Source organism: Salvelinus fontinalis, chromosome 3, assembly GCF_029448725.1.
Source record: "Salvelinus fontinalis isolate EN_2023a chromosome 3, ASM2944872v1, whole genome shotgun sequence".
NCBI lineage: Eukaryota > Metazoa > Chordata > Actinopteri > Salmoniformes > Salmonidae > Salvelinus > Salvelinus fontinalis.
The window spans coordinates 47,656,884-47,681,307 of record NC_074667.1 but is presented as its reverse complement, the minus strand read 5'-3'; the positions used below and the strand labels follow the sequence as shown (position 1 = coordinate 47,681,307).

General features: G+C 43.5%; 1 protein-coding gene across 7 annotated transcripts in view; it reads left to right on the top strand.

The window, feature by feature from the left end:
- The window catches only part of LOC129851017 (calcium-dependent secretion activator 1-like), a 165,806-nt gene that overhangs the window by 133,407 nt on the left and 7,975 nt on the right, over positions 1–24,424 (top strand). For 6 of the 7 annotated variants that reach the window (XM_055917169.1, XM_055917171.1, XM_055917168.1 and 3 more), the window contains 6 exons: positions 4,147–4,302; positions 4,402–4,549; positions 7,050–7,124; positions 7,222–7,305; positions 7,694–7,726; positions 8,996–9,103. In XM_055917169.1, the coding sequence (XP_055773144.1) occupies positions 4,147–4,302; positions 4,402–4,549; positions 7,050–7,124; positions 7,222–7,305; positions 7,694–7,726; positions 8,996–9,103 (604 nt within the window). Of the gene's footprint in view, positions 1–4,146; positions 4,303–4,401; positions 4,550–7,049; positions 7,125–7,221; positions 7,306–7,693; positions 7,727–8,995; positions 9,104–21,915; positions 21,947–24,424 lie in introns of all 7 variants that reach the window. The other variant, XM_055917174.1, reaches the window with a different exon arrangement.

Here is a 24,424-nt window from a genome sequence, read left to right as displayed (position 1 = left end):
ACATTTTTTTCTGTTCTGTTTGTTGCTACACAAGAGCCTAACAAGTAATCTGCCTGATTTGAATCACCAAATGTCAACCTCCAAATGCCCAAACTAACAAATCTACCGCCAGTTAGCTTCCCAACAATGCCTAGCTTTTCTACACCCAACTGGATTGCAACCACATGTGACTCAGTGTGTATTGAGTCTCTGTTGGAGCCTGAAACATGAAACATGCACATGATATGTTCTTGGCATGAACATATCACATGTCCTCTGGGACGCTGGCTGTCTGGCTGAACTTCTGAAGATGGACAGCAATATCCAACAGTCTTCATTTCGATGGGGTCAGCTCTGGCCTAAGGGATTTTGCAACAATTTCATTGATTTTAGCGAGTTACAGTTCATATGAGGAAATCAGTCATTTGAATATATTCCTTAGGCACTAATCTATGGATTTCACATGACAGGGAATACAGATATGCATCTTTTGATCACAGATACCTTAAAAGAAAATGGGTCTCACAATGGGCCTCAGGTTCTCGTCATGGTATTTTTGTGCATTCAAATTGCCATCTATAAAATGCAATTGTGTTCGTTATCCGTAGCTTATGACTGTCCATACCATAACCCCACCCCCACCATGGGGCACTCGGTTCACAATGTTGACAGCAGCTAAGAACTCGCCCAAACAACACCATACATGTGGTCTGCGGTTGTGAGGCCGGTTGGACGTGCTGCCAAATTCCCTAAAACGACGTTGGAGACGGCTTATGGTAGAGAAATTAACATGTAATTCTCTGGCAACAGCTCTGGTGGGCATTGCTGCAGTCAGCATGCCAATTGCACGCTCCCTCAAAACTTAACATCTGTGGCATTGAGTTGTGTGACAAACTGCACATTTTAGAGTTGCCTTTTATTGTCCCGTACGGAACATTTGCGTACGGAACATTTCTGCAATATTTTATTTCAACTCATATGGGACCAACACTTTACATGTTGCATTTTTTATTTTTGTTCAGTATACAGTGGGGCAAAAAAGTATTTAGTCAGCCACCAATTGTGAAAGTTCTCCCACTTAAAAAGATGAGAGAGGCCTGTAATTTTCATCACAGGTACACTTCAACTATGACAGACAAAATGAGAAAAAAAATCCAGAAAATCACATTCTAGGATTTTTAATGAATTTATTTGCAAATTATGGTGGAAAATAAGTATTGAGAACTTGCACAATTGGTGGCTGACTAAATACTTTTTTGCCCCACTGTAGTTATCTCATGGCAGCTACTCCACTATAGGTTACAATACAATTTGACTGTGGTAAACATTGTAGTCAATTAATCAAATTTAATATATCGCATTTTATTCATACAATAGTTTATAAAACCAAACATGCCTAACTTGCAGAAGTTGGAGAGCTTTGATCAGCCCTTGGTCTCCTGGGGTGTGTCTTTACTGAGGCATGAGCCTCTCAGATACACTCCTACTCTAATACAGAGCATCTTAACTCATTCACCACATGATAATGATCCCCCTTTGTTATCGATGGAATATGACATTTCCCATTTCATTAGTGATTCTGTCAGTTGTAAAACTCCATGTCTACCTGTTAGCTCTGAGCGCTCCTCCAGGTGGACCTGGTGGGAGAAAGCGTAAAGATAATTGCAAATCTACAGCATGTTTAGATATGATGATTAAAAGCACTTATCCTGCAACTTGAGCTACACCTGATACATTATCTATCCCACTTCCCAAACCAGAGTGAAACATCTTCAGCACCTACTACTAAAAGTCTGTGTGTTCGTGTGTGTGTGTGTGTGAGAACAGACTGAGACCCTGGCTGTCGTCAAGTTTTGGATTCCAAGTACCCGGTTTGATACCTTGTAAATGAGCATGAATGAGATGAAGCGGAAGTCTCGTCCTAAAGTAAAAGTTGCCTCTGAAGTAAAACTAATCGCAACCACCTTTCACCTCCATCGTTATTAAAGGAATATATTTTCTGTCAAAGATAGTCCTAATCTAGACGCAGGTTTACTATCCTGTAAATAAGCCAGAAAGATCAAACTCACCTCAAAGGAAAACTCTCAAATACCACATTTACACAAGCACATGGTTGATAATTAGGAAAAAACAGGCTTAGCCAATTCTAAAATATGTAGTTAAACACTGCCAGTGATCTGATGTTCTGTTGCCAGGGCCCCAGTTGTCCCAGTGATCTGATGTTCTGTTGCCAGGGCCCCAGTTGTCCCAGTGATCTGATGTTCTGTTGCCAGGGCCCCAGTTGTCCCAGTGATCTGATGTTCTGTTGCCAGGGCCCCAGTTGTCCTAGTGATCTGTTGTTATGTTGCCAGGGCCCCAGTTGTCCCAGTGATCTGATGTTATGTTGCCAGGGCCCTAGTTGTCCCAGTGATCTGATGTTCTGTTGCCAGGGCCCCAGTTGTCCCAGTGATCTGATGTTCTGTTGCCAGGGCCCTAGTTGTCCCAGTGATCTGATGTTATGTTGCCAGGGCCCCAGTTGTCCCAGTGATCTGATGTTATGTTGCCAGGGCCCCAGTTGTCCCAGTAATCTGTTGTTATGTTGCCAGGGCCCCAGTTGTCCCAGTGATCTGATGTTCTGTTGCCAGGGCCCTAGTTGTCCCAGTGATCTGATGTTATGTTTCCAGGGCCCCAGTTGTCCCAGTGATCTGATGTTCTGTTGCCAGGGCCCCAGTTGTCCCAGTGATCTGATGTTCTGTTGCCAGCGCCCCAGTTGTCCCAGTGATCTGATGTTCTGTTGCCAGGGCCCTAGTTGTCCCAGTGATCTGATGTTATGTTGCCAGGGCCCCAGTTGTCCCAGTGATCTGATGTTATGTTGCCAGGGCCCCAGTTGTCCCAGTGATCTGATGTTCTGTTGCCAGGGCCCCAGTTGTCCCAGTGATCTGATGTTATGTTGCCAGGGCCCTAGTTGTCCCAGTGATCTGATGTTCTGTTGCCAGGGCCCCAGTTGTCCCAGTGATCTGATGTTATGTTGCCAGGGCCCCAGGTGTCCCAGTGATCTGATGTTATGTTGCCAGGGCCCCAGTTGTCCCAGTGATCTGATGTTCTGTTGCCAGGGCCCCAGTTGTCCCAGTGATCTGATGTTATGTTGCCAGGGCCCCAGTTGTCCCAGTGATCTGATGTTATGTTGCCAGGGCCCCAGTTGTCCCAGTGATCTGATGTTATGTTGCCAGGGCCCCAGTTGTCCCAGTGATCTGATGTTATGTTGCCAGGGCCCCAGTTGTCCCAGTGATCTGATGTTATGTTGCCAGGGCCCCAGTTTCCCCAGTATTGTTGTTCTACCGGTAGCCATTTTCATGCCAAGGCCCTAGCATGGGGAGTGTGGTTAAAGTAGGCAGTGTTTCGAAATGGAGAACCATCAACGGCTTTTAATTTTTCTCCTACGGCATGTGTTTGAACTGAATGGTGGAAAGACACAAATACATTTTTAAGCTGATTAAAAAACAACAGAATGGAATCATGCAAAATGATACACCATTATTAAGAGGTCAGACCAAAGCCAGCGTTTAAAAGTGTTGTGTGTTTCTTTCCATCATATCCCTCTGACCTCCAGTCTGTGGAAGGGAGGACAGATCCCTGTTTACCCTGTGTTGGAGCTTTTACCTATGGGTACTAGCTGTGATGAGGCCCCTGTGTGGCTGGAGAGAGCTGTTCTCTGTATTTAAACGGTTTAGGGGAAGGGGACAGGGAGTGGGACACAGTCTCTTGCACAGCATCGGAAAGCAACCCCACCCTTCATAGTGTTTTTCCAGAGTCCACTAACTAACTGACCAACCTACAGTGTGCATGGACCCCTACTCTTTCCCTTGTTCTAATAACCACTCAACTCACTGTGATTATTGATTGGTCAAATACATATTCATGTCTGTTTATTTTTTTACCATACACTGATTGGTACCTTGGAGAACGCAATTCATAGAACCACATTGGCCGGGAACAGGTCGACAATAAAGTGTTTTTCATTCAAAGTTTTTTAACCCATAAGTAAATGTTAAAAATAACCCAAAGAAATGGAATTCTGAGACCTGGATTTGCCCCATCCTCTTTGACCCTTGATGTAGTCTTTTACCCCCCATGTGTACCCCTGTTAGGTACCAGTGCTATAACCTTTGCCCTGTGATTCCTGTCCAGTAACGGCTCGGGGACGTCAGAGGACCTGTTCTGGAAGCTGGACGCTCTACAGACCTTCATCAGAGACCTGCACTGGCCTGAGGAGGAGTTTGGTAAACACCTGGAGAGCAGGCTGAAACTCATGTCCAGCGATATGATCGAGTCCTGCATCAAACGGTGAGGGGATGGACCTGAATGAGACACTTGCTTACACACAATTACACACACACATTGTGGGTATGTGTATAGTTTTGCAACCTTTCTCCTTGTCTCCAGGACGCGGGTGGCCTTTGAAGCCAAGCTTCAGAAGAGCAGTCGGACCACAGACTTCCGGGTGCCTCAGTCCATCTGCACCATGTTCAACGTGATGGTGGATGCAAAGGCCCAGTCAGCCAAGCTGTGTGCCATGGAGCTGGGACAGGAGGTACAGTAGGCCCCTACCTACTTCTTTAACTGGTCTTCTATCAGACATACAATACCATCTTATATCAGTCCACCTCCACAGCCTCACACCAACATGCATATTTACACAGTGTTTGAATCAGTGTAAAGTTTTCACCTATTATATTCCAGAGGGAATATAATGTTTATGATTCTATTGATGTCAAATAGTGATTTCTCTGATATATCACAGAGCATGCGGAACTGGATATACAGATCAGTTATCTACCGCGGATCAGTACCAAGGCACTTTGGGAAAATCCTTTTGTGCTCACCAACTGTTTGCTAGATGTGTATTCTCTTAATTGCATGGATTCAGGAGCTCCAGCTCACTTAGGATCAACATTTCTATGTTGCTATTTCTTTCTATATGCAGATATTATGTAATGGTGTGCTTATACAATACATGTTGTAGTACCTACTGTATAAGCATTTCTGTCAAGGTTTTCACTTGCAATAGTTTCAATGGCACTTACTGCGATTGATTTGTCTCCTATTTTTCATGTATTTTCTCTATCCTGTGAAAGTTTGTTAGAGATTGGTTAAACGTGGCTAATAATTCAATTGAAATCTCACCCCTGGTTCCCAAATGTACACTGCTCAAAAAAATAAAGGGAACACTTAAACAACACAATGTAACTCCAAGTCAATCACACTTCTGTGAAATCAAACTGTCCACTTAGGAAGCAACACTGATTGACAATAAATTTCACATGCTGTTGTGCAAATGGAATAGACAAAAGGTGGAAATTATAGGCAATTAGCAAGACACCCCCCAAAACAGGAGTGATTCTGCAGGTGGTGACCACAGACCACTTCTCAGTTCCTATGCTTCCTGGCTGATGTTTTGGTCACTTTTGAATGCTGGCGGTGTTCTCACTCTAGTGGTAGCATGAGACGGAGTCTACAACCCACACAAGTGGCTCAGGTAGTGCAGTTCATCCAGGATGGCACATCAATGCGAACTGTGGCAAAAAGGTTTGTTGTGTCTGTCAGCGTAGTGTCCAGAGCATGCAGGCGCTACCAGGAGACAGGCCAGTACATCAGGAGACGTGGAGAAGGCCGTAGGAGGGCAACAACCCAGCAGCAGGACCGCTACCTCCGCCTTAGTGCAAGGAGGTGCACTGCCAGAGCCCTGCAAAATGACCTCCAACAGGCCACAAATGTGCATGTGTCAGCATATGGTCTCACAAGGGGTCTGAGGATCTCATCTCGGTACCTAATGGCAGTCAGGCTACCTCCGGCGAGCACATGTAGGGCTGTGCGGCCCCACAAAGAAATGCCACCCCACACCATGACTGACCCATCGCCAAACCGGTCATGCTGGAGGATGTTGCAGGCAGCAGAACGTTCTCCACGGCGTCTCCAGACTCTGTCACGTCTGTCACATGTGCTCATGTGCTCAGTGTGAACCTGCTTTCATCTGTGAAGAGCACAGGGCGCCAGTGGCGAATTTGCCAATCTTGGTGTTCTCTGGCAAATGCCAAACGTCCTGCACTGTGTTGGGCTGTAAGCACAACCCCCACCTGTGGACGTCGGGCCCTCATACCACCCTCGTGGAGTCTGTTTCTGACCGTTTGAGCAGACACATGCACATTTGTGGCCTGCTGGAGGTCATTTTGCAGGGCTCTGGCAGTGCACCTCCTTGTACAAAGGCGGAGGTAGCGGTCATGCTGCTGGGTTGTTGCCCTCCTACGGTCTCCTCCACGTCTCCTGATGTACTGGCCTATCTCCTGGTAGCGCCTGCATGCTCTGGACACTACGCTGACAGACACAGCAAACCTTTTTGCCACAGTTCGCATTGATGTGCCATCCTGGATGAACTGCACTACCTGAGCCACTTGTGTGGGTTGTAGACTCCGTCTCGTGCTACCACTAGAGTGAGAGCACCGCCAGCATTCAAAAGTGACCAAAACATCAGCCAGGAAGCATAGGAACTGAGAAGTGGTCTGTGGTCACCACCTGCAGAATCACTCCTGTTTTGGGGGGTGTCTTGCTAATTGCCTATAATTTCCACCTTTTGTCTATTCCATTTGAACAACAGCATGTGAAATTTATTGTCAATCAGTGTTGCTTCCTAAGTGGACAGTTTGATTTCACAGAAGTGTGATTGACTTGGAGTTACATTGTGTTGTTTAAGTGTTCCCTTTATTTTTTTGAGTAGTGTATAATTAGCCGTCATTCCAGTCTTCCAACACTTTTTGTTTTCATTTCATTAACATATGTGTAGATGCTACTGAATATACATGGGGTAGATGTGAGAGTTTTCATATCCGCACAATCTTGTGACAGGTACCAATTACCAGAGCAGAATGAATTAGTCGGAGGTCTTTTACATGGCTCACGTGGAGACATAAGAATGCTGTCACACTACTGATTTAGCATATTGGCCTACTGTGAGACCTGGTAGCAACAAACAGAAGGGGAGGGAAGGTAGGGGTGCTGGACTTGACATTGTCACTAACATGTCTCTTTCCTTACAGAGACAGTACCATTCCCAAATTGACGCTCTCATAGAGGAGACTGTGAAGGAGATGATCACCTTACTGGTAGCCAAGGTGCTGTTACTGTCTTACTCATATCTGAAAGTGATATGACATGAATGTTGTTTTCAATGTGTTGGACTTGCCAGTAACACAACTCCCTGTCTGTCAGTTTGTGGTCATTCTAGATAGTGTCCTAGCCAAACTGTCCAGATACGACGAGGGCACTCTCTTCTCCTCCTTCCTCTCTTTCACAGTAAGAATGCACTCCTTCTCTCGTTCCCCTCTTTCTCAGTGTACACTGCATATATAACTGGACCCTGATATTGTAATTATTTTATTCATCATAGGGTAGGAATAGTCTTGTTCAAATAATGTACAGCTTTTCCCTCCGTTTTCTCATGATAACACTCCCACTGCAGGAACAGGTTTTCGTAGGTTTCCTGAACATTGTTATAGAAGTCTAATTAACTTCTGAGTACACTTTGCAACTACATTTCCTGGCATGACTGACTTAATGAGCATACTGCAGTCACACACTGAAGCTACACTCACATGAAACAGCTTTTGTAATGAAAGGAAGTTGCACAGTTGGACTCTCAAGTCTTTCCGTTTCACCTAATCTCTCTCTGTCTCATTTCAAGGTGAAAGCTGCCTCAAAGTATGTGGATGTACCTGTAAGTGAAAATAGTGTTGTTATCAGTTATTGTGTTTCTCTTATCCCTGTCCAAGTGTGTGTGTGCGTGCATGTGAGTCATTCTTCTATTTATTTATGTGCATGCACACGTATCTTGCCGTGGTTTTCCATAGAGTCTCAGGACATGTCCAGATGGTTGTCTTGTTTATTTGTTTGGTTTCCATTCATATGGTTATGGGCAGAATCAGCTGGCTAGGCCTGCCATGTGGCACACATTGTGAGTCTCTGTTGTGTTGTGTAACAAAAGCACACCAGGATTCTGCCTCTGGGGCAGAACGCTAGCTGTGTTCTGCTTTAAACAGCACCTCAGAGGAGTATCACTTCACTGCCAATCGATCCACATGTCAACAAGGCACTTTTTAAATAAATGCCTTGTGGGTGAATCTGTGATTAGGCCTCTTATGTCCGCGGGCCCAAAGCCCTAGCTTCTGCATGGTAATGGTTTGTTTAATGCACAAAATACAATTACAGTGGCGAAACATACTAATTTGCACCCTTTGGAACCACTCAGGGATGTGTTAACAAACTCAATTCAGGTTACAGTGGCTGATAATTACAAATTCATATTACCTCGTCCACTGGCATGGGAGGATGCGTTTCATATACCGGAGAAGATGCGGGAGTGGGAAAGGCACACACACACACACACATAAACACGCACATACGTTAACACACACACACATAAACACACGCACACACATAAACACACACACAAATTGAGTGTCTTATTTGCAAACTCATTGTCCTGTGTGAATATTTGAGCTGGTATGAGAAATGGCAGCCCTCCTAACAATCTGTTCAGCAGCCTGACCATGTGTTCCTGGCTCCTCTGTTCACTTTGCACATTCCCAGACTGTTACGGATGATTCTGGGCCAAGTACACATCTCTAATAGGAAGTTCAGTGACAATATCCCATATCTCTGGGTCTATACGCACTGCAAATGAAACACCTCCAGAAATGTCAACCATGAACTCTGGTTTCTCTGAGATGAAAAGGACAATTTGATAACACTTTAGTGTAATGTTTATTTTAATACCTGTCTGTTTTTCATATGCATGTCTTGAAGCTTGACATGACATAACAGTTGATAATAACTTATGTCACTTTGCTGGTCACCCTGTTTATTATGGAGTCAACAGAGTTCAGTGCCTTGGTGAGACAATGTATCTGTTTTTCTTTGGCTAATTACTCCTTTTCCCTCTCTTTTTCTCATCTCCCTCTCTCTGTCTCTATGTGGTGTCCTGCAGAAGCCTGGGATGGATGTTGCCGACGGTTACGTGACCTTTGTGCGCCATTCTCAGGACATGCTGCGGGATAAGGTCAATGAGGAGGTTTACATAGAAAGGTTATTTGATGTAAGTAACCAATGCCTTCTCCTCCCTTACAGGGGGAGGCTCTCCAAAATGTGATTAAACAGTCTGCTCTGAGGGATAAGTCACATTTTGAACAGCTTTCTGCCTTCTCTTCCACAGCTGTACAAGTAGCTCTCTCTATCTCTATCTCTCTCTATCTCTCTCTATGTATCTATCTATCTATATATCCTCCTTCCTTTACTTCCAAACCTTCCCTCCAGTCTGAATAGACTATGCTCTACCCTGTGTCTATTCTACTGTAGTGTTCTGCGTCTTTTCATGTCTGTTTGTTTGAGACATGCAACACCTTGAGGAGGATTATTTTAAGCAGTGTTCTCTCTCTCTCTGTGAGTCAGCAAACAAGAGTTAATCAATTAAAGACCCCACAATACAATGCCTTTCTATAAGATGACTTAATACCGTCTTTACATCCCCCTGTCTAGATTCTGTCTTCAGCCGTTAGAATACATTGTGTTCCTCCACTAATTGATTTGTAGGAACATTAATAATCAGATCAAAAGGTTAGGGTTCGTAGGTCGGGTTATGCTGACCAGTTCCCCATCACTGCTGATCAGTTCCCTACGTTGGACTGTATGCAAGACATTTGAAACTGTGTCCAATAAATATTCTTCCTCATAGTAGAGACAACCAGGAAGGAGGGCCTCTGACCCTGGTCTTATTGTAATGAGAGAAGATAGAAAGAATTAAATAATGAAAGAAAGGAACAGAGAGAAATATGTGTGAGTATTAGAGAGTGAATTAAGTTGAGGGAGAAATAGAAAGAATGAAGTAACGAAAGAAAGGGACAGAGAGAAATATGTGTGAGTATTAGAGAGTGAATTAAGTTGAGGGAGAAATGAGAAAAGAGAACACTGTCTTAACCTAGATGATGTTCCAAGCTATTTCTTATCTAAATAATCCTTTGTGATGCATGTTGACCAATTTGTCCACTGCTCTTTTCAAGGGAGCACCTCAGATTGCACCTGTGTGTGCATGTGTGCGTGTGTTGCTTCCCTGAAGGCCTTCTGGCATGACCTGGCTTCTCTCTTATCTGTCTTCTCTGAGTGAACGTGTCTCTTCGCCATGTTTGTTTCTCTTGCTGCTTTGACCTGCTGTTTGCCTTGTATCCTCTTCTCTCAGAAGAGCATTTCTTCTCTGATTATAGCAGAAGCCTCAATCTCTCTCTCTCTCTGTATGTCACTCTCTATCTGTTCTCCCTCTGGCAGTACTGTGGCGTATGAAGGTGTCCTGCTGCACTGCAGGACTCCATTGCTGTTGTCCTTTTCTTGTCGCTCCGCTCAACATGACCAAGGCGTGATACTTCTCTGCTGCTGTTTCTGTGTGTTTAGGCTCAGTGATAAAAAAAAAAGCATAAAAACGCCCTTGGTTTTTCTGTGTATTTTCCTTTTCCTTCCAACTCTTTCTTTTTCTCACTTGAACCACAATGCCTTTCAACATTTATTTCAGCTTGACTTTCTAAACCTTTCCAAACACATTTTCTTCTGTTTCTGTTTCCCCCCCATTCTCGCTTAGCTATATATTTTGAAATGAAACTTATCTCTCATGTCAAATTTGTTTCAACACATTATGCCCAGTGGCATGATTCAGAGTCAAATAATCTTCCTGTGTACATCTACTAACATGGCCCATCTCCCTGTAAATTCACCAGATACACACATACATACATACTATACATACATACTGTACATACATATGTACATACATACATACATACATACATACATACATACATACATACATACATACATACATACATACATACATACAGTGCATTCATAAAGTTTTCAGACCCCTTGACTTTTTACATGTTTTGTTACGTTACAGCCTTATTCAACAATGGTTTAAATACTTTTTCCCCCTCAGCAATCTACACACAATACCCCATAATGACAAAGCGAAAACAGGTTTTTAGACATTTTTACCTGTATTAAAAGTAAAGAACAGATACCTTATTTACATAAGTATTCAAACCCTTTGCTATGAGAATCAAAATTGAGCTCAGGTGCATCCTGTTTCCATTGATCATCCTTGAGATGTTTCTACAACTTGATTGGAGTCCACCTGTGGTAAATTCAATTGATTGGACATGATTTGGAAAGGCACACACCTGTCTGTAAAAGGCACATGGCAGCCCACTTGGAGTCTGCCAAAAGCCACCCAAAGACTCTCAGACCATGAGAAACAAGATTCTCTGGTCTGATGAAATCAAGATTGAACTCTTTGGCCTGAATGCCTAGCGTCACATCTGGAGGAAACCTGGCACCATTCCTACAGTGAAGCATGGTGGTGGCAGCATCATGCTGTGTGGATGTTTTTCAGCGGCAGGGACTGCGAGACTAGTCAGGATCGAGGCAAAGATGAACAGAGCAAAGCACAGAGAGATCCTTAATGATCCTGCTCCAGAGTGCTCAGGACCTCAAACTGGGGAGAAGATTCACCTTCCAAAAGGCAACGACACTAAGCACCAGCCAAGACAATGCAGGAGTGGCTTCGGAACAAGTCTCTGAATGTCCTTGAGTGGCCCACTCAGAGCTCGGACTTGAATCCGATTGAACATCTCTGGAGAGACCTGAAAATATCTGTGCAGCAACACTCCTCATCCAACCTGACAGAGCTTGAGAGGATCTGCAGAGAGGAATGAAAAAAACTCCCCAAATACAGGTGTGCCAAGCTTGTAGTGTCATACCCAAGAAGATTTGAAGCTGTGATCGTTGCCAAAGGTGCTTCAACAAAGTACTGAGTAAAAGTTATGAATACTTATGTAAATGTCATATCAGTTTTACATTTTTTATAAATTTGTTAAAATGTATAAAAAGCTGTTTTTTCTTTGTCATTATGGATTATTTTGTGTAGATTGATTAAGGGGAAAGACTATTTCATACATTTTATAATAAGGCTGTAATGTAACAAAATGTGAAAAAAGTCAAGGGATCTGAATATTTTCCGAATGCACTGTACATACAGTACATACATGCTCCCAAGTGGGTCGGCGGTCTAAGGCACTGCATCTCAGTGCTAATGGCGTCACTACAGACCCTGTTTCGATTCCAGACTGTGTCACATCCGGCCGTGATTGTGAGTCCCATAGAGCGGCGCACAAGCGTCCCAGCGTCATCCGGGTTAGGGTTTGGCCGGGGTAGGCCGTCATTGTAAATGAGAATTTGTTCTCAACTGACTTGCCAAGTTAAATAAAGTTTAAATCAAATTTAAACATTTTAAAATACAATCATGCACTCAGCTCTCTCCAGGATTCAAGCACCCCTCCCTCAACAACCTCCTTGGCATGCAAACAACACTGAAGGACATATTTTGACAGCACTCAAATGAAGGGATGCTGCCAAAACAGAGACTATTGTTTGAATTACTCTACATAGCACTTGGAATAGTTTAATATTGTGAGTATTACAGTCAGGTTTTGCAACATCTCCACATTCTTAAGCTGTCAAAACGAGGGTCAAAGGGTGAGGCTCCCTCAAACTAGGATCAGATCACTTAAAAACGTACTGCTTCTTAGACAAAAAAAATCTACCTTCACCGACACCCCCGATCACACTGTATAGAAGGATCCAAAGCACATGGGGATCATACCACTTAGACTTGATTGTTTATTTGTTTTGTTCTTTTAATTCCAGGGATAATCATTTATTCTATTACAAATGACACAGTAGCATGCACTGTTGTCTGTAAACTACATTTGGATCCTGTCAGACAGAATCGTAATGCTTTACGTTAGTCTTGCTTCAGATGCTATTTCTTTTAAATATTTCATAGGGTAACATTACTACTTTCTGGTGCTTACTTCAAATAATTCTGACTGATGCCAAATGCTATGTCAGGGGTTCCCAAACTTTTTTGCTTTGTGACCCACTAATTCAGGTGTCTTTTGAGTCTCGACCCACCATAAGAGTTAAGCGGGAAAAAAACATACAGACCAAATAATAAGTAAAAAATATAATCTTGTCAGCTGAGCGAAATGATGTAGTTTCAAAGCTAATCTTGTGTAATTCCACACATCCTGCCATGGAGCTGAAAGAAAATGGTGTAATTCCACACATCCTGCCATGGAGCTGAAAGAAAATGGTGTAATTCCACACATCCTGCCATGGAGCTGAAAGAAAATGGTGTAATTCCACACATCCTGCCATGGAGCTGAAAGAAAATGGTGCAATTTTATACATTTTGCCATGGAGCTGAGATAACATTTAGCCTTTTTTAAGCTAATGTGTTCTTATGTGCAAACATTATAAAAAAAATAAATGGAGGATTATTGAAAAATGTATAAATCCATGATCTTTTCTACATACTTTCTATTTGGTTTTAGTCATTTAAGTTTACGCTGAAATAATTGTTATATCCCGAAAATGTATTTCCCATCCCGCGACCCACTTACACCCCTGCCCACTATGTAGTGGTTCTTGTTGTGATGAATTATTAAAAATGTTAAGGTAATCATGAAGTTATTACCATTTTGCAATGTTATTTATCAGAAAAAAAACAAAAAAACAAGTGAACAGCCAACTGTAAAGTTAAGTGTAAACAAAATGCCTTTATGTTGGCTAAATACTTTTTTACTGGGATATTTTTTTCCCTTCAAGAAATCAACTCTTTTTTTCCCCCCTGCCCATCTAGGATATCCATTTTCATATGAAATTGAGTTTCATTTGAGGTGTTTTGATGGCATCCCATAATAGATGGCTGTGAAGATTATCAGGAGACAAGATTTGAATTCTATTTGATCATAATAGAAGCAATTTAATAGATGAGGATGTTGACCTTTTGGCCTGAACATTATCATTACTCTGTGTACTGCTGATCATAAGGGGATTACTTTTGAAATCACACAATGCCTGCAAATGAATATCCATTATGTACATTTCACACATGCAGACCAAAACCAAATTCTAAATTCTCTCTTCTGTCTTTTGATCTTCCTTTGACCGGTAATGATTTGTGTCCCCACGTTTTGTTAGTAGGATTGGTATCCATTAGAATAGCTCCTTTAGAAGGAGCCAACAGACCAATCAGATGCGTGGTGGGCATGTCTTAGCCCTATAGAGCAACCATACTCAACAGGGGGAAAGCCATACTGATCCGGACCCAGAACGGGGTCAATACGAACCATGGGTCCCAACTTAAAAATACAATTAAAATAAATTAAAACAATATTTTTGGGGGAGGGGGACTCAGTCTGGCTTTCAACTTAATGCTGTTGAGAGTTGTAATTGTAGAATGCACAAGTTGCAATTTCAAAATGTTGTAGTACATGGGCAGTTTTCCTCTTATGTCATTCACTGACAGACCTTAGAGAGCTATTTATAACCTGTCAGAAATGGCTAGTTGATTAACTACTAGCCCATTTTAGCTAGATAGGTAAGATAGGCTAACAACATTTTGTAGTTATGTGCCCAGGCCACTGGTGTTCCCTCTCAGCTTCATGGCAAAATGTGGAGAATTGCGGGAAATGACCTTAAAAACAAAACAACAACAAAAATCTCCACCAACAAGATGGGTGTGAACAGTGTGAACAGTTTGGGGTTGCATAGATTGCAAGGTGGGGGTTTGTTACTATGCCAATAAATGACAATACCCATTCGAACCTTTGCCATCTAGGAAATTTGTGTGGCCAAATATTAGTTGAGTTGAGTACCCGGTTAGTGTCAGATTTTAGTGTGAGGGGTGTGACTAGGGCCCTTCCTAAGGATCCATCCTAATACCCACCCTCAGCCTTAGACCTGAGCAATGGCTGAGGAGTAACTCCATAAAACGTTCCTCTGGGAAAATTTCTGTTTTCAATTGTTCCCCCTACCCTAATCCCTTGGGTCTTGATGACATTTAGTCAAGGGTTTAGGTGTGTTTGTGTGCGTGAGTGCGTGCGTGCGCACGCGGGGGCCAGTTGATCGGAAGGCATACCTTATGTCGCCTCAGAGTTAATTAGAGTGGAGACATGGATTTCTCCAAGACATCATTAGATGTCATATCCGCCACAATAAGGTTGTGTTTAGACAGGCAGCCCAGTTCTGATATTTTTTTCCACTAATTGGTCTTTTGACCAATCACATCAAATCTTTTCACATCAGATCTTTTTCAGAGCTGATCTGATTGGTCAAAAGACCAATTACTAGAAAAAATATCAGAATTTGGCTGCCTGTGTAAATGCAGCCTAAGGAGATTACATGGATATGATTCACTTTATTGAAATATGTGTCAGCAGCACTGCCTTTAGCCCAGGGTGCCGTTTGACATCAGACTGACCATATGGGTATACATTAGTGTGTTAAGAAAACAACAACGCCCAAGAAATGAATTAGGATAGGAGACATATTAGAAAGTGAATAATGCCTATGTTGTGACATAGATTGGAGAGCAGACAGGGGGTTTGTAAAACATAACATTATTTGAGGATTTGACCTCTTCTCTGTCAGTAAAGATTGCTGTCTAGGCACAGCTCTATAGCGCAATGTAAAAATGCCAAGAGGGTTCATTGTTATTGCATTCAGTGAGAAAAATACTATTTGATTCATGACATTTTTGCGTACCCCAATCCAATCTTTCTGTGATTGCTTTAATAATACAATTTAGTTTGTGAAAATTGAGGCTTGGACACGTGTGTGTGTGTGTGTGTGTGTGTGTGTGTGTGTGTGTGTGTTTGTGCGTCCTCACGTGTGTGTGTGTGTCTATGTGAGTTGGTTTTTGTGTGTGGGGAGAGTGATGCGGGTATTATTCAACAGTAATGATTAATCTTGCAGAACTGTTCCCAAAGTACAGATGGCTTTTGTGATGTGCTGTAGGTTTTACAGAGGACAGATTTTTCCAAGCTGCCTTAGCAGCACCAAATTGTATGCAGCGATAAAGAGATGAAACTCGCAGTCAGATGGCTAAATTTGTTCAATTCAGGGGCAGGGAAATGGGGAGGGGAAGGGGGAGAGGGAGAGATGGAGCGGGATGAGAGCGAGTTTGTTTTCCTCCTCCTACTACTACTCTTTCTGGTAGATCTTGAAAGAACAGCTGAAGAGATGAAGATTAAAACAGCTGTGCTTAACGTAAGGGCTCATCGACTTAATGCAGAGATCATTGATTAAAAAATACATCTCTTTAGCCGGGGCCAAATCCAGCGCTGCACTGATACACTAGCTGCCTGGTGTGGGCCTCCAGCCTCCAGCACCAGGGAACAGAGAGAGAGCTGCCTGTGGTGGGCGCTATGTCTAGCTGTTCACTGGCCAACCACAGCTACACAGATTACACAGGTCAATTATACACTTAATCTGCCTCCTGGAGATTAGGGCCCAGCTCATTGATTGATTTGAAGTATTTCCGTTGACCTTGGTAGTTATCAGATCTGCGAGATTGCACTTTATGACTAAGTTAAAACGCTTTAATCGCCACGCAGCAAACTAGTTTATGGCTGGCGGGGGCAGCGGAGGGGAGGGCGGGAGGGGTTAGATTGAGATTGGGATTGAGGATTGCGCTGCTGCTTCCTACTGTTTCTGTTGCTGCTGGTTTGTGCTTGTGAAGATAATGATGATGATGATGATGGTAAGGATAACTGACAGACCTGATGCAATACCACTTCACTGTCCCGAACACTTGACCACTTTACAGGCTCTGGCCAAGCGCAGAGCAGAGCCAAGTGAACAGTTTAATCAACTTGAGCTTCTTGTGCAGCATGCAAAGTAAACTGTGGCAGGGTGGGTCAGGCAGACAGAGAGGAGAGCCAGGGCCAGATAAAGGATAGCTGAATGGAGGGAAAGAAGGAAGGAAGGAAGGTTTTAATGAGACCTAGGGTGAGAACCGTGAGTTGTTTCAATGTTGGAGAGATTACTTAATTTCAACGTTAGCTATACAATGTCTTATTTATGTATTTATTTTTACTATTAATGTAAAGTTGTAAAATATAATTTCTCGGACAGACATGCCTGTTTGTATATTTAGACATGAAGTGTGAAAAGAAAGTACACTTGGTAGCACTTTATAATAACTCCACGTAATAAAGCATTTATAATGGATTAGTAAATAGTCGATTCATAATTGTTTTATCATTACTTTTACATTTGTACAGTTATTAACACCTATTAAAGTATTTCATAATTATTCATAAGATCATTCATAAGATGTTTAATATAGTTCCTTATAAACCAATTATTAATCATTAGTTAAGTCTTTTTGCGTGGCCCCATTTAAAGTGTCGACTATTTACAGTGTATTCTGAAAGTATTCAGACCACTGACTTTTTACACATTTTGTTACAGCCTTATTCTAAAATTGATTAAATAAATTTTTGTTCCTCATCAATCTAAACACAATACCCCATAATGACAAAGCAAAACAGGTTTTTAGAAATGTTTGCAAATTGATTAAAAATAAAAACAGATACCTTATGTACATAAGTATTCAGACCATTTGCTATGAGACTCGAAATTGAGCTCCGATGCATCCTGTTTCTATTGATCAACGTTGAGATGTTTCTTCAACTTTATTGGAGTCCGCCTGTGGTAAATTCAGTTGAATCGAGATGATTTGGAAAAGCATACACCTGTTTAATGGCGCCGACGGAGATGGTCGCCTCGCTGGTTGCTTCACTTCGCGTTCTTAGGAAACTATGCAGTATTTAGTTTTTATATGTATTATTTCTTACATTGTTACCCCAGGAAATCTTAAGTCTTATTACATACAGCTGGGAAGAACTATTGGATATAAGAGCAACGTCAACTTAACAACATTACGACCAGGAATACAACTTTCCCGAAGCAGATCCTCTCTTCGGACCACCCAGGACAATGGATCTAATCCCAGCAGCTGACCGCAAACAACGTTGATGGAGAATGAGCAGACGGAGCGGTCTTCTGGTCAGGCTTCATAAACGGGCACATCGCTTACCGCTCCCGAGTATACTACTCACCAATGTCCAGTCTCTTGACAACAAGGTAGACGAAATTCGAGACAAGGGTTGCCTTCCAGAGAAACATCAGAGATTGTAACATTTTCTGTTTCACGGAAACATGGCACTCTCGGGATATGTTGTCGGAATCGGTTGATCCACCGGGCTTCTCCATGCATCGCGCCGACAGAGATAAACACCTCTCTGGGAAGAGGAAGGGCGGGGGTGTATGCTTTATGATTAACAACTCTTGGTGTAATCATAGCAACATACAGGAACTCAAGTCCTTCTGTTCACCCAACCTAGAATTCCTTACAATCAAATGTCGGCCATTCTACCTACCAAGAGAATTCTTGTCAGTTATAGTCACAGCTGTGTACAACCCCCCTCAAGCGAACACCAAGACGGCCCTCAAGGAACTTTACTGCACTCTATGTAAACTGGAAACTGTATCCGGAGGCTGCATTTATTGTAGCTGGGGATTTTAACAAAGCAAATTTGAGAACAATGCTACCTAAATTTTGTCAGCATATTGATTGCACGACACGTATGGCTAATTATCTTGACCACTGCTAGGCAGAAACTCAAACAGGATGTACCAGTGATGAGAACCATTCAACGCTGGTCTGATGAATCGGAAGCCACACTTCAAGATTGTTTTGATTACGCGGACAGGAATATGTTACAATCAGCCTCAGAGGACAATATTGATCTATATGCTGACTCGGTGAGTGCGTTTATAAATAAGTGCATTGGATACGTCGTAGCCACTGTAACCATTTAAAACCTACCCTAACCAGAAACCGTGCATGGATGGCGGCATTCGCGTAAAACTGAAAGCGCGATCCACCGCATTTAACCATGGAAAGAGGTCTGGAGATATGGCTGAATATAAACAGTGTAGTTATTCCCACCCCAAGGCAATCAAACAAGAGAAATGCCGGTACAGGGACAAGGTGGAGTCGCAATTCAACGCCTCAGACACTAGACGTATGTGGCAGGGTCTCCAGGAAATCACAGACTACAAAAACAGCCACCTCACGGATACCGACGTCACGCTTCCAGACAAACTACATTTTTTACCCGCTTTGAGGATAATACAGTGCCACTGTTTCGGCTCACTAACAAAGTCTGCGGTCCCCCCTCTCCTTCTCAGTGGCTGATGTGAGTAAAACATTTAAACATGTTAACCCTCGCAAGGCTGCTGGCCCAGAAGGCATCCCTAGCTGTGTACTCAGAGCATGCGCAGACCAGCTGGCTGGTGTGTTTACAGACATATTTAATCGCTCCCTATCCCAGTCTGTTGTCCCCACATGCTTCAAGATGGCTACCATTGTTCCTGTACCCAAGAAGGCAAAGACAACTGAACTAAATGACTACCGCCCCATAGCACTCACTTCTGTCATCCTGAAATGCTTTGAGAGGCTAGTCAAGGATCATATCACCGCCACCTTACCGGCCACCCTGACCCACTTCAGTTTGCATACCGCCCCAACAGGTCCACAGATGACGCAATCGCCATCACACTGCACACTGCCCTATCCCATCTGGACAAAAATAATACCTACAGTGGGGAGAACAAAAATTTGATACACTGCCGATTTTGCAGGTTTTCCTACTTACAAAGCATGTAGAGGTCTGTAATTTTTATCATGGTTACACTTCAACTGTGAGAGACGGAATCTAAAACAAAAATCCAGAAAATCACTGTATTGTATGATTTTTAAGTAATTAATTATTAGTGTGCTCAGCTCTCTCCTGTACTCCCTGTTCACCCACAACTGCGTGGCCACGCACGCCTCCAACTCAATCATCAAGTTTGAAGACGACACAACAGTTGGACTTGATAACCAACAACGACGAGACAGCCTACAGGGAGGAGGTGAGGGCACTCGGAGTGTGGTGTCAGGAAAACAACCTCTCACTCAACGTCAACAAAAAACAAAGGAGATGATCGTGGACTTCAGGAAACAGCAGAGGGAGCACCCCCCTATCCACATCGAAGGGACAGCAGTGGAGAGGATGGAAATTTTTAAGTTCCTGGGCGTACACGTCACAGACAAACTGAAATGGTTCACCCACACAGACAGTGTAGTGAAGAAGGCACAACAGCGCCTCTTCAACCTCAGGAGGCTGAAGAAATCTGGCCTGTCACCCAAAACCCTGACTAATTTTTACAGGTGCACAATCAAGAGCATCCTGTCGGGCTGTATCACCGCCTGGTACGGCAACTGCACCACCCTCAACCGCAAGGCTCTCCAGAGGTTGGTACGGTCTGCACAACGCATTCCCGGGGGAAAACTACCTGCCCTCCATGACACCTGCAACACCCGTTGTCACAGGAAGGCCAAAAAGATCATCAAGGACAACAACCACCCGAGCCACTGCCTGTTCACACCACCATCATCCAGAAGTAGAGGTCAGTACAGGTGCATCAAAGCTGGGACTGTGAGATTGAAAAAAACGCTTCTAGCTCAAGGCCATCAGACTGTTAAATAGCCATCACTAACTCAGAGAGGCTGCTGCCTACACTGAGACCCAATCACTGGACACTTTAATAAATGTATCACTAGTCACTTTAAACAATGCCACTTTAAATAATGCCACTTTAATAATGTTTACATATCTTACTTTACTCATATCACATGTATATACTGTATTTTATACCATCTATTGCACCTTGCCTATGTCGTTTGGCCATCGCTCATCCATATATGTATATGTATATATTTTCATTCACCCCTTTAGATTTGTGTGTATTAGGTAGTTGGTGGGGAATTGTTAGATTACTTGTTAGATATTACTGCACCGTTGGAACTAGAAGCACAAGCATTTCGCTACCCTCGCATTAACATCTGCTAACCATGTGTATGTGACCAATAAAATGTTATTTGATTTGCTATAAGGTCCCACAGTTGACAGTGCATGTCAGAGCAAAAACTAAGCCTTGAGGTTGAAGGAATTGTCCTTAGAGCTCCGAGATAGGATTGTGTCGAGGCAAGGATCTAGGGAAGGGTACCAAAACTTTTCTGCAGGATTAAAGGTCCCCAAGAACAGAGTGGCCTCCATCATTCTTAAATGGAAGAAGTTTGGAACCAACAAGACATTTTCTTGAGCTGCCCCCCGGCCAAACTGAGCAATTGGGGGAGAAGGACCTTTGTCAGGGAGGTAACGAAGAACCCGATGGTCACTCTGACTGAGCTCCAGAGTTCCTCTGAGGAGATGGGAGAACCTTCCAGAAGGACAACCATCTCTGCAGCACTCCACCAATCAAGCCTTTATGGTAGAGTGGCCAGACGGAAGTCACTCCTCAGTAAAAGGCACATGACAGCCTGCTTGGAGTTTGCCAAAAGCCACCTAAAGGACACTCATACCATGAGAAACAAGATTCTCTGGTCTGATGAAACCAACATTGAACTCTTCGGCCTGAATGCCATGTGTCACATCTGGAGGAAACCTGGCACCATCCCTACAGTGCTGTGTGGATGTTCTTCAGCGGCAGGGACTTGGAGACGGGTCAGGATCGAGGGAAAGATGAACTGAGCAAAGTACAGAGAGATCCTTGATGAAAACCTGCTCCAGAATGCTCAGGACCTCAGATTGGGTGAAGGTTCACCTTCCAACAGGACAATGACTCTAAGCACACAGCCAAGACTACGCAGGAGAGGCTTCGGGACAATTCTGAATGTCCTTGAGTGGCCCAGTCAGAGCCCGGACTTGAACCTGATCGAACATCTCTGGAGAGACCTGAAAATAGCTGTGCAGCAATGCTCCTCATCCAACCTGACAGAGCTTGAGAGGATCTGCAGAGAGGAATGGGAGAAACTCCCCAAATACAGGTGTGCCAAGCTTGTAGTGTCATACCTGTCACGCCCTGATGTGTTTCACCTGTCCTTGTGCTTGTCTCCACCCCCTCCAGGTGTCGGCCATCTTCCCCACTTATCCTCTGGGTATGTATACCTGTTTTTTCTGTCTGTCTGTGCCAGCTGGTCTTGTTTGTTCAAGCCTTCCCGCATTTTGTCTCAGCTCCGGTTTTCCCTAGTCTCTCTTTTTCTCGTCCTCCTGGTTTTTGACCCTTGCCTGTCCTGACCCTGTACACCCCCCCCCCCCCCCACCTGACGACTCTGCCTGTCCCTGACCCTGTACCCCCCCCCTCCCCCCCACCTGACGACTCTGCCTGTCCTGACCCAGTACCCCCCCCCCCCCCCCCCACCTGACGACTCTGCCTGTCCCTGACCCTGTACCCCCCCCCCCCCCACCTGACGACTCTGCCTGTCCCTGACCCTGTACACCCCCCCCCCCCCCCCACCTGACGACTCTGCCTGTCCCTGACCCTGTACCCCCCCCCTCCCCCCCACCTGACGACTCTGCCTGTCCTGACCCAGTACCCCCCCCCCCCCCCCACCTGACGACTCTGCCTGTCCCTGACCCTGTACCCCCCCCCCCCCCCCCCACCTGACGACTCTGCCTGTCCCTGACCCTGTACACCCCCCCCCCCCCCCCACCTGACGACTCTGCCTGTCCCTGACCCTGTACCCCCCCCCCTCCCCCCCACCTGATGACTCTGCCTGTCCTGACCCAGTACCCCCCCTCCCCCCCACCTGACGACTCTGCCTGTCCCTGACCCTGTACCCCCCCCCCACCCACCCACCTGACGACTCTGCCTGACCCTGTACCCCACCCACCCACCTGACGACTCTGCCTGACCCTGTACCCCCCCCCCCCCCCCCCCACACCCACCTCCTGACGACTCTGCCTGTCCCTGACCCTGAGCCTGCCTGCCTTCCTGTACCTTGGCCTCTACTCTGGATTACTGACCGCTGCCTGCCTTGACCTGTCGTCTGCTTGCCCCATTGTTACAATAAACATTGTTACTTCACACAGTCTGCAATTGGGTCTTACCTTATAATACCCAAGAAGACCCATGGCTGTGATCACTACCAAAGGTGCTTTAACAAAGTACTGAGTAAAGGGTCTGAATACTTATGTAAATGTAATATTTCCGTTTAATTTTTTTTTTAAATTGACAAAATTTTCCAAACCTGTTTTGCTTTGTCATTATTGGGTAATGTGTAGATTGAGAAAACGGTTGAATAAGGTTGTAACGTAACAAAATGTGGAAAAAGTCAAGGGGTCTGAATACTTTCCGAATGCACTGTATACTTTATAAATACTTTATAAATGTTTTCAATGACAAATGTAATTTCTCACAGAAGATTGACATGCCATTGATAGACATTCCAGCAGTACCTGATGCTATTTAAGGTCTCAAAATGGCCCCTAAAACACATCAATGGTTAAACAATAAAGTCACAATACATTGGATGCTTAAGAAAATATATTGAAAATTTTATTCCAAAGCAGTCACACTGTTGCAATAAAATAAAGTTTTTAGTCTGAAAATGCTAACATAAGCATTTCATGGCAGTGACTTTTCTACCAAAACCAAAGTGTGGATTGCAGTCCTTCTTTAGAGTAGTCTAATCTCGGTCAACCCAGAACTATTCAACTATTTAACATTTGAGTTCTTGTTAGAAATGGGAGTTCCGGTTTGCGAACTCTACGAAAAAGGTAACTCTCAGACAAAAAAGCATTATATTAAACATCTTATGAATAGAGTAATGAATTATAAATTATGAATAAACTATTTACTAATCCCTTATAAATACTTTATTAGGTGGATTTATTATAAAGAGCTACCATGATTTATCTGCTGTTGTTGTTCACCATCCAGTGTTTAATGTTGGAGAATTTGTTTTTTCACTTTTACAAATGAAATACTGTGTTGGCCTTATTGAATACTATACTATATTCATGACATGCTATATTTTATCTATTGAAATGTTTTGTTTAGTGCTGTTGATCTTTATCAGTTGGATTAACTTCATATCAAATTACATCAACAAAAAGAGAAGCAAACATGTTTACAATTAAAACAAAAGCAAAATTTACTCTTGGAAACTCTACATTGTCACAAATATGGTTGAAGAAATGTGTTTATGGCTTAGGGGGATGAGGGCATGTTAACATAACGCAGGCTATTCTTAAGATATAAAAAACAGATATGTAATAATATAATAATATCTGCTATTTAGCAGGCGCTTTTATTCACGTGCATACGTTTTAATATTGGCTGTTCCCAGCGGGAATTGAACCTGCAATCTTGTCATTGCAAGTGCCGTGCTCTACCAACTCAGCCACAGAGGACCACAATGATGTGTTTTTCCCATGTAAACCTATGATCTCATTATGTTTATATACACCAATAGTGAAAAGAGTCTCTAGAATGGATGATGAATCTGAACAATGGTAGGGTAGAATAAAAAAAGACTAAGGATAACAAACAGGTAGTATATTGATTCACTGTGACTGTTGAAAATATGTCAAAAGGTTTCGCTTCCCTTTAATGAAGCCTGTAAGCAGCTTAG